General features: G+C 36.0%; 2 protein-coding genes across 2 annotated transcripts; both read left to right on the top strand.

The window, feature by feature from the left end:
- On the top strand, positions 3983–6144 carry LOC104715526 (serine/threonine-protein kinase STY17-like). Its single transcript, XM_010432922.1, has 6 exons — positions 3983–4128; positions 4237–4372; positions 4461–4653; positions 5386–5507; positions 5584–5739; positions 5812–6144. Exons 1-6 carry the CDS (start codon positions 3983–3985, stop codon positions 6142–6144), a joined length of 1086 nt encoding a protein of 361 aa, XP_010431224.1.
- LOC104715525 (serine/threonine-protein kinase STY17-like) lies at positions 7973–9809 on the top strand. The gene is made up of 6 exons (XM_010432921.1): positions 7973–8169; positions 8494–8629; positions 8731–8926; positions 9012–9133; positions 9214–9369; positions 9474–9809. The coding sequence occupies exons 1-6, from the start codon at positions 7973–7975 to the stop codon at positions 9807–9809; spliced, it is 1143 nt and encodes a 380-aa protein (XP_010431223.1).

Below are 9980 nucleotides of genomic sequence, written 5' to 3'. Positions count from 1 at the left end.
GTTGCGGAGTGTCGACGCAGGAGGTTTGATGCTCAACACCGGTTTTCTTGAAGTAAGATTTGAGAACCATGAATTCACTTCCGTTATCAGTTCTAATTTTCTTGACTGGTTTGCCAAACTGTTTTTCACAAAGCGCAAAAAATTGTTGAATAAGATTTGCGACTTCAGACTTTTCTAACATCAAATAAATCCAAACTGCTCGAGAGTAATCATCAACAACAGTAAGAAAATATTGTGCACCACAGGAGGAATGATGTCGATATGGCCCCCAAACATCACAGTGAATAAGAGAAAACGGTTCAGTAGCTTTATAGAACTCTCAGGAAAAACACCACGCGTTTGTTTAGCGCGAAAACAAATCTCACAAGATGTAGATTGAATAGAATCAAAAGACAACTTGTCTAAAACCGGTAATGTAGATAAAATACGAAAAGAGGGATGTCCAAGTCGTCGATGCCAAAGTTCCGATTTAGAAGCCGTTCCAGAATCAGTACGATGAACCCGTGCAGCCGTGACTCCCGTAAAGTAATAAACCCCCTCACGTTCTTCACCTGCCCCAATCAGGGTCCTCGTAAAACGGTCCTGCAAGACACACAGAGTATCAGTAAATATTGCAATGCAACCAGTTTGCTTAAGTAGGCGAGAAACAGAGATCAAAGTGCAATTGAAGCCTGGAACGTATAAGACATCGAGTAAGTAGTAATCGCGGCTTAGAATAAGCTTTCCGCGTTTTACTGCTCGTGAGAGTTTCCCATCAGGAAACACAACAGCAGATGGAAGAATGTCAATGACTTCGGTCAGTAAGGCAAGGTTGCCGGTCATGTGGTGTGAAGCACCTGTGTCAATAATGATATCAGTGAATTGTGCTTTACCGGACAATTTTTCGGAGGATATCGTAGTACGAGGTGTTTGAAGCAGTTGTAGGAGTTGTGTTATCTGATCGGTGCTCCATGACGTGGTGGGAGCTGACGTGTTGGAGAAGTTAGCACGAGCAGGATTGCTTCGACCTCTCCCACGACTCCCTGAACTAGAAAAACGACCCCCACGACCACGTTGAGTAGAGACAGTGCCAGGATGAGATGTAGAACGTTGTTGATCATACCACCAATCAGGATAACCGTGAAGAAGAAAACACTCTGTATTATCGTGTCCTTTGCGAGAACAGTGAGTGCAAAAACGGTTGGGATCACGGGAACGAGCCACAGCAGCCAAAGCAAGAGGAGGAGGATCTTCGGTGGAATCAGTCTTCACAGAAAAACCAACAACCTCTGCTTTGAGTTCCTTGGATCGGGCAGAGTGGATGAGTTGTTCCTCACGGATGACGCGGGAATAGACATTGGCCATATCAGGCAAAGGATCTTCATCGATTAGTTTAGAATGTATGTTGCGGAAACGTGAGTCATCAAGACCGAGAAGAAATTGATGAACACGGATGTCTGCTCGTTCTTTTTCAATATCTGCAGAAGCGTCACATGAACAGGAACGAGAAGTCTTCAAGTTGTCCAAATCCTCCCAAAGTTTGGAAAGACGGCCATAAAACTCAAGAACAGATTGTCCATCTTGGCGGCAGTTGCTGATCTCATCACGAAGTTGATGAATACGAACACCACTTTTAACAGAGAAGCGGCGTAGGATATTGTCCCAAAGTTTATGTGCATCAGGAACAAAAGTAATAGTCGAACGAATCTTTGGATATATGGATGTACGGATCCACCCGACAATCATTGAATTTGTGGCTAACCAGCGAGAAAGTTCCGGGTCTGTTGCAGGTTTAACAACGGTTCCATGGATGAAACCAAGTTTTTGTTTAGCCTGCAACGAGTTGGAAAGTTCTGTTGCCCATTCAGAATAATTGTCTCCACGAAGCATCACCGAGCTGATTAGTGCACCAGGATTGTCAAAGGGATGGAGATAGTATGGGGAAGACTCCGTAAGAACGGTTGTGGCAGTAGTAGTAGTAGGAGCTGGAGGAGCACCATCGGTGGGGGTGATGGTACCATCAGTAGTAGACATTGTTGAAGAAAATAGAGAAAGTGTTTTGTAGAAAAAAATTTAGTAGAATTGGGTAGGCTCTGATACCATGAAATAGTTTGTAGAAAGGTTATCTTATTCATGTAGAAGTAGTCAAGTATTTATACAAGTAGATGTTCGTAGAAGATAGAGCTAGAATCGTAATGTGATAAGGACTAAGAGAAGTAGAGAGATAAGGATTAACATAAGCATAGCATTATCCAAATCTAAAGTGTAGTTATCGTAATATTTATGTATCAAATATATATAACCATTGATGATGTGTGTTACAGTTCTTATCTCTGTCGTCAGTGTGTGTTACTAATATATTCAACCCAACCCCGAAACATATCCTATAAATATAACCTAACTCTGCCAAAGTACCGACTTTGTTTATAATGCACTGTCCACTCCACCCGAATATATGCATGTGAATTATTTGAATACATATTTAATCTTCTCGTCTTACACACCTACATATGTAATCGACATACTGTGTGTGTGAAAATCGCAAACAAAGTATGGTCCCCAATGAGATTCAGCCTAATGTTTGTTCGAACTAGTTAATCCAATTGACATAGTCAGAGCCGGCGCAGAGTATTTATGGGCCGCAAGTCCAAAAGTTGTTAAAAACACCACCGTCTCTCTTTTTTTTTATTGAACCGGCACTTCAGCAAATGCTCAAGCCCTCACACTTAGGAAACTTAAACTGTTAAACATGCTTACGAGAGTGAAAATAATACAATATTGATGGGCATTTAAATCTCAACGATATCTAACTAATAAGCCCATATTGAGTCTTGTTTCCATTACAACGGTCGAAATTGAAGTGTTAAAACAAGAAGATAAGAAGCTTCCTCCCCAAGTGGTGAGTGTGTGTTGTGTCCGGTCTTATGGCAATGCCTAAACCCTAACATGTATTTGCTAGGTTTTGATTTCAATTTTTTTTTTTTTTCGAGTTCTACAAATGGGAACACTTATTTAATGTAGCTCTTTTGATATGGTGGATATTCTGACCTAATCATATAAGCTCGATCGGCAACAAAATCTCATTTTATGGAAACATTTATTTAATGTAGCTCTTTTGAGATGGTGGATGTTTATACATTGGCATGGCGTTGTCAACTTATATGTGATACATATATAGTCACATAGACTGGAACAGAAATATCGTAGGAAAGATGGACGGTAAGTTTGAAAATCTTTTCGTCATATGTCTATAATATCGAAGAACCCCATATGTCTTACTCGGTTGCGAACGTCATTGGCTGTGAGTACATTAGTATGTAAACTATAAACAAAACTAGGATACAATGGACCTTGGTTACCTGATTATTTTATCTATCTTTAATCATAAAAATTGATAGAAGATTATATTATCAGTCAGTCGCCTTTCTAAGTCATCATGAAAATTATTGGCAATGAAAATAAGATTTATTTAAAAAACAATGTATAAAATTTTATAGATATAAAATTAATAAAATGTATAGTAATTCCAGATTTGTTACCATCTTTCTCCTGCTATATACAATACATTGCTGTATACAGCTCATGCATAAAAAGTTTTTCCAAAAGAGTTGCACATAGAGTCCACATATATTGTTAAACATATTAAGAAAAAAAGCTACTTAAAGATAAGATTATAAGAAAATCAAGAGATGTGGTGGTGAAAGGATAAAAAAAAAAATTTAAGATAAGCTTGGTAACGAGACCATTCATGCTCATTGGTAACCATTTACTGTAATACTAATTAGTATTGATTTTCTCGTTTTTATACTATTAATTGTCAATTAACATTTTTAGCCAACATACACGTCGAATAAAAACTCGTAAAATTACAGAATCACCCCCATATGTTGTAGTATTATAAATAAGCCCAAGCATTTCCTCTATCACTCATCATCATCAACACTTCATCTTTCACTAATCATCCTTAGTCCTCTCAATCACTTCCAGCCTTAGAGCTGGACTAATGGCTTTCTCAAACTACCCTTCTTACAAGAAGTCCAACAAGAAATTCAATTTCAGTATCAGCAGGGAATTGCTTCTCAACCCAAGCGATGTCTCAGTGGGAGAGATGATTGGAGAAGGAGGCCACTCCATCGTCTACAAAGGATTGTATGTTCCCTCTCTCTCTTATATTTTATAATGATGAGATGAATTTAACTAATCCGTTTAATTAAAAGTCATCACTTATTTCGTATGTTCTTTATAATGATTTTATAGGTTCAGAAACCGAGTTCCCGTTGCTGTGAAGATAATGCAACCAAGTGTAAAATCTGCTGTAAGCATAATGGACAAAAAGAAGTTTCAAAATGAAGTTCTGTTACTATCCAAGATGAGACATGCCAACATTGTGAAGGTAAAAAATGAGAAAAAATAATTAGTTATATTGGTGTTTTATCAATATAATAGTGAGAAAATAAACATGGTTTTTGATGATGGTATAGTTTGTTGGGGCTTGCATAGAGCCGCAACTGGCGATAGTTACCGAACTCATGGAAGGCGGCACTCTTCAGAGGTTCATGTGGGGTTCTAAGTCGAAACCTGATCTAAAGAAGGCACTGACCTTTGCTTTGGATATTTCTCGAGCCATGGAGTTTTTGCACTCAAAAGGCATCATTCACTGTGATTTAAAACCAAGTAAATATGCTCCAGTCTATACATAAAATCTTGTGAATAGAGAAACAAATTTGAAATTTTGGTGTGNGCGATGTCTCAGTGGGAGAGATGATTGGAGAAGGAGGCCACTCCATCGTCTACAAAGGATTGTATGTTCCCTCTCTCTCTTATATTTTATAATGATGAGATGAATTTAACTAATCCGTTTAATTAAAAGTCATCACTTATTTCGTATGTTCTTTATAATGATTTTATAGGTTCAGAAACCGAGTTCCCGTTGCTGTGAAGATAATGCAACCAAGTGTAAAATCTGCTGTAAGCATAATGGACAAAAAGAAGTTTCAAAATGAAGTTTTGTTACTATCCAAGATGAGACATGCCAACATTGTGAAGGTAAAAAATGAGAAAAAATAATTAGTTATATTGGTGTTTTATCAATATAATAGTGAGAAAATAAACATGGTTTTTGATGATGGTATAGTTTGTTGGGGCTTGCATAGAGCCGCAACTGGCGATAGTTACCGAACTCATGGAAGGCGGCACTCTTCAGAGGTTCATGTGGGGTTCTAAGTCGAAACCTGATCTAAAGAAGGCACTGACCTTTGCTTTGGATATTTCTCGAGCCATGGAGTTTTTGCACTCAAAAGGCATCATTCACTGTGATTTAAAACCAAGTAAATATGCTCCAGTCTATACATAAAATCTTGTGAATAGAGAAACAAATTTGAAATTTTGGTGTGTTGGTTGGTGTAGCGAATTTGTTGGTAACCGGTGATCACAAGCATGTGAAATTGGCTGATTTTGGAATTGCTAGAGAAGAGAATAGAGATGGCATGACCTGTGAGGCTGGCACTTGTAAATGGATGGCTCCTGAGGTAATGATTCTTTTGAGCTAAATCTTCTATTTCGAAACATATAAAATTATTGATTTTTCTGTTTTTGTAACTGTAGGTAAGTAGTCGTGAGGCACTTAGAGTTGAGGAGCCAAAGCACTATGATCATAAAGCGGATGTTTACAGCTTTGCTATAGTTTTTTGGGAGCTGCTTAATCTTCAAGAACCATTCTGTGGCGTGCCTAACATTTGTGTTCCCCAACTTGTACGACATGTAAGGTCGCAAATTAACTTATAAATCTAAAAAGGGTGAAGAATTTTAAAAGTTGGATTTGCTTCCTTACAGGGTGAGAGACCAAGTCTTGCGAATACACCAGAGGAAGTGATCCCCATCCTTGAATTATGCTGGGCACAAGATTCGGGTGCGCGTCCTGAGTTCAAGGAAATTAGGCAATTGTTAACAAGCCTTTTAACAAATTTGACCTCAGATGGTAGTATTGACACACTACCACTATCGGATGAGGAAGCTTATGACGGTGATATCGATGAGGATTCGGAGACCCCTCCTCTGACTCAAGAGCATTGTTGCAAGGTGAACAAACCTAAGGAGAAGAAGAAAGTACTGGTGAAGATGTTGCGTCCTTTCGTTAAGATTTTCAGGGCTTGTTACAAGCCATGATCATGTTTTTGTGTTTCCATAAAAATAATAGAAAGGGGATACAATTCATGATCAGGGCTTGTTAGATCATGGCTTGTTACAAGCCATGATGATGTCTTTCATTGTTTTTTTTTTGTCCTCCTTGTTTTTTCTTGTTGTAATAAGATTTTTCTTTTAAGAAAAAGCAATGCAATTCTCATTCTTCTTTTCATGGACATTTCAATTTGTTTTCTTTACAGAAAATATATTCTTGTGGTCACCATATCTATCACAAGTTGATAGTGGTAATTTAACATTTTTCATTAGAATTAATAACCATATAGTAAATAACAAAAGATTGTTAAAGGTACTCAATTGTCTATAAAGGAAGAAGTACACAATCCTTTGTTATACAATGGAGTACCTTTTAACAATCATTTGCTAAGATTTTATTTCAAAACATCTTTCCTCACTCAAAGGAAGAAGTATCATTCAAAGCGCCTCGTTATGTATTCTTTTTCTTGTAAGATAGATAAAATTACAACTCAACATTTATCACTTTTAACATGAAAATGATTTTTAAATGATGGGTTTTTTTTTACATAGGACCAAGCTTTAGGAATATTGCGAAAATGTCACTATCCTAAGTATATGACTCAAATGTGTGTTCTGACTTTAAGGGGATTACTATTATCTTAATAAACTTTCTCAGTAACTTCTCCTTAATTAGACAATGAAGATTATAACGATGAAACAGACTAAAATTGCATCTAGTAATCGGTATATTTATTAAACCTTGAAACCAATATTAATTAGATCGTTTGATGGTGTGATTGGATCTACAATTAGTGTTTTACAGTCGGTAGAAAGTTTTTTTTATTAAAAGGCCTAATTGTGAGCCAATCATTCTGTAGTTTTAGAAAATGAAGTCGCAGCCCAAAAAGTTAAAGAATTTATATTGGCTGTGAGAATCAAGTCTTTTTCTTACCGTTTTACATGTTACAAGTTGGATAGAAACTGAACTCCATAGTTTTTTTTTCATGAACTCTTAACTCTTAAGGGAGGTGTTTTTAACTTGACATTTTAGGTGATTTGTGTAAAATTTACAAATTCTATGTTATTCAATCATGAATTTCAAAAAGTCTCCTAAAATATATTGTTATTGAACTAATGATTTAAAAATCTACATTTTCTACTGTTATTCAAAATAGTTTGTGGATTTAAATTTTAATAATTTTTAGGGATTCTGAAGGATTTAAGAAGATTTCTTTAGTTAAAAATACAGAAATCCAAATCTCTTGCTTTTTGATAAGATTTGAAAGAATTTTACAATAAATCATTTCAACTTCTCTAAAATCAAAATTATTTATCTACAGAAATTATTTATCTACAGAAATTGAGTAAAATATTTTTTTCAATTTTAAATAAGTTTAGTTTGCATATAGGGTCAACATATATATAGTTACAGCTAAATAAAAAGGGAAACAAATGTAGACATATATGCAAAAAAATACTTAAAAGATAAGATTATATGAAAATCATGACATGTGGTGATAAACAAATGGAGAAATTTGAATTACAAAAAGAGAAAAGAATCTTTTAAATAATAGTTTTCATTTTTCCTTCTTTCCCCTTCCAAGTTTGAATTATCAATTATTACATAACAAATAAATATTATATTTTTCTTATTTCCTCTAATCACACTTTTGGCGTTTAGTAGAGACTAATGAAATTACATGAGTATCCATCCCCCGAACTCTACTATAAATCTATGTAACTCAAGCACTTCTCTTTCACTCTCATCTTCCTCAATCACTCATCACTTCAAGTCATAAAAATGAAAGCTCAAATGTTCCAGCGAACCCCAACAATGTCCACAGCCTCTTCGATGATGCTTTACCCGAACTATCCTTTTCTCATGTCATCGTTTGGCCGCTCAGATGACCGTTGTGAGTCCGACGAGCAATTCAATTTCACTATCAGCAAAGATTTGCTTTTAGATGCTAAGGATGTCTTGATGGGACATATGATTGGAGAAGGAGCCAAAGCCATCGTCTACAAAGGAATGTGAGTTTCACCTCTCTCTCTCTCTCTCTCTCTCTCTCTCTCTCTCTCTCTCTCTCTCTCTCTCTCTAGTCTTGTTAAGATTTTATTTTTTTTTATTTTGTTACAAAATTATGGAAAACAATAGTCTAAAATGACATGAGGCAACCTAAGGACCAATTATATATATGTTCCACAATTTTGAGTGAATTAATTAATGTGATGTTGCATAGAAATCATTAGTGGGTGGAATCATCTTAATTAACAAAGCCCTAAGAATGGATTTTTTCTTTCTTTCTAATCACTATTTTTTCATATCTCTTCTCTAATGATTTTTAGATTCAGCAGATGCAGATACAAATGTCCTGTGGCGGTGAAGGTAGTGCAGCCGTGTGAAACATCTGCTGTAAGCATAGAGGACAAACAACAGTTTCAAAAGGAGGTTCTGTTACTATCCTCGATGGAACATAACAACATTGTGAAGGTAAAAAATGAAAAGTACATTTATATTAGTGCTTCAATATTAATGGTATATATAAACTTATAGTAATGAGGAATCAATCATGGTTTTTAATAAATGTATAGTTTGTTGGAGCTTGCATAGAGCCACAATTGATGATAGTTACCGAACTCGTTGAAGGCGGCAGTCTTCATAAGTTCATACTGAACTCTCGTTCGAGTCCTCCTAATCTAAAGAAGGCACTAAGCTTTGCTTTGGATATTTCTCGAGCCATGGAGTTTTTGCACTCAAATGGCATTATTCACCGTGATCTAAATCCAAGTAAATATATGTTCCATTTTACACATGATCATGTCTTGTAGAATAACAAAACGAATTTAACAAATTGGTCTCTATGTTTGTTTAGGGAATGTGTTGGTAACAAGTGATATGGAAATGGTAAAGTTGGCTGATTTTGGACTTGCAAGAGAATATACTATAGGTGGCATGACTTGTGAGGCTGGTACTTACAGATGGATGGCTCCTGAGGTAATGAACTGATTATTTCGAGACCTAAAATCTTCTTTCTGAAACATATCAATTCATAATTTTATGTTTAATATCCACAGGTATGTAGCCGTGAGCCACTCAAAATTGGAGAGAAGAAGCACTATGACCACAAAGTCGATGTCTACAGCTTTGCACTAATTTTCTGGGCGTTGCTCACTAATCAAACACCATTCAGTGGGATAAATAGGGCTTCTGCTCTCTATTTTGTGAAACAGGTAATTTATTAAATGTTAGAAATAAATAATTTATTTAATTTTCACTTTTATCTTATAATTGGAGAGGAGTTGCAAATGATTGGATCTTCTTAATTTTCATCTAGGGCAAGAGACCAAGCCTTAAGAATATTCCAGATGAAATTGTTCCCATCTTGGAATCTTGCTGGGCAGAGGACTCAGAGGCACGTCTTGAGTTTAGAGAGATCACTATCTTATTGGAAAAATTGCTAAACGACCTGAGCTCAGCTGGGACTAGTAATGATACAGTAATATCAGATGAGGAATCTTATGACGATGAAATGGGAGATTTGGATACCAATTGTTTGATTCAAAAGGGCTATCGCAGGATGCAGAAACTTAAGGAAAAGAAGAAGAAGAAGAAGAAAGTGATGAGTAGGATAGTTCCTTTCTTCAAGACGCTCTTTTCATCGAAGGGGTGAAATGCACTTTTTGTGTGTTTCCCATATGAAGAGAATTTTTAGCTTCTTTCGTTGCAAATTACAAGACTGAAGATTTTGTCATGTGCCTGTTTTGTCTTTTCTTCTTTGGGGTTTTTGTTATTTTGTTATTGTTGTTGTTCTTCTTGTGACAAAAAAAAAAAAAAAAAAAAA

This window comes from Camelina sativa, chromosome 9 (assembly GCF_000633955.1).
Source record: "Camelina sativa cultivar DH55 chromosome 9, Cs, whole genome shotgun sequence".
NCBI lineage: Eukaryota > Viridiplantae > Streptophyta > Magnoliopsida > Brassicales > Brassicaceae > Camelina > Camelina sativa.
This window is presented reverse-complemented; position numbering and strand designations above follow the sequence as displayed.

Excerpts from the sequence above, each read along its gene's own strand:
- LOC104715525 (XM_010432921.1), top strand. The coding sequence starts at position 7,973 with ATGTCCACAGCCTCTTCGATGATGCTTTACCCGAACTATCCTTTTCTC. Across the intron at positions 9,134-9,213 it reads ACAGATGGATGGCTCCTGAG|GTATGTAGCCGTGAGCCACT; the intron begins GTAATGAACTGA and ends TAATATCCACAG. Across the intron at positions 9,370-9,473 it reads CTCTCTATTTTGTGAAACAG|GGCAAGAGACCAAGCCTTAA; the intron begins GTAATTTATTAA and ends ATTTTCATCTAG.
- LOC104715526 (XM_010432922.1), top strand. The coding sequence starts at position 3,983 with ATGGCTTTCTCAAACTACCCTTCTTACAAGAAGTCCAACAAGAAATTC. Across the intron at positions 4,129-4,236 it reads TCCATCGTCTACAAAGGATT|GTTCAGAAACCGAGTTCCCG; the intron begins GTATGTTCCCTC and ends ATGATTTTATAG. Across the intron at positions 4,373-4,460 it reads GACATGCCAACATTGTGAAG|TTTGTTGGGGCTTGCATAGA; the intron begins GTAAAAAATGAG and ends ATGATGGTATAG.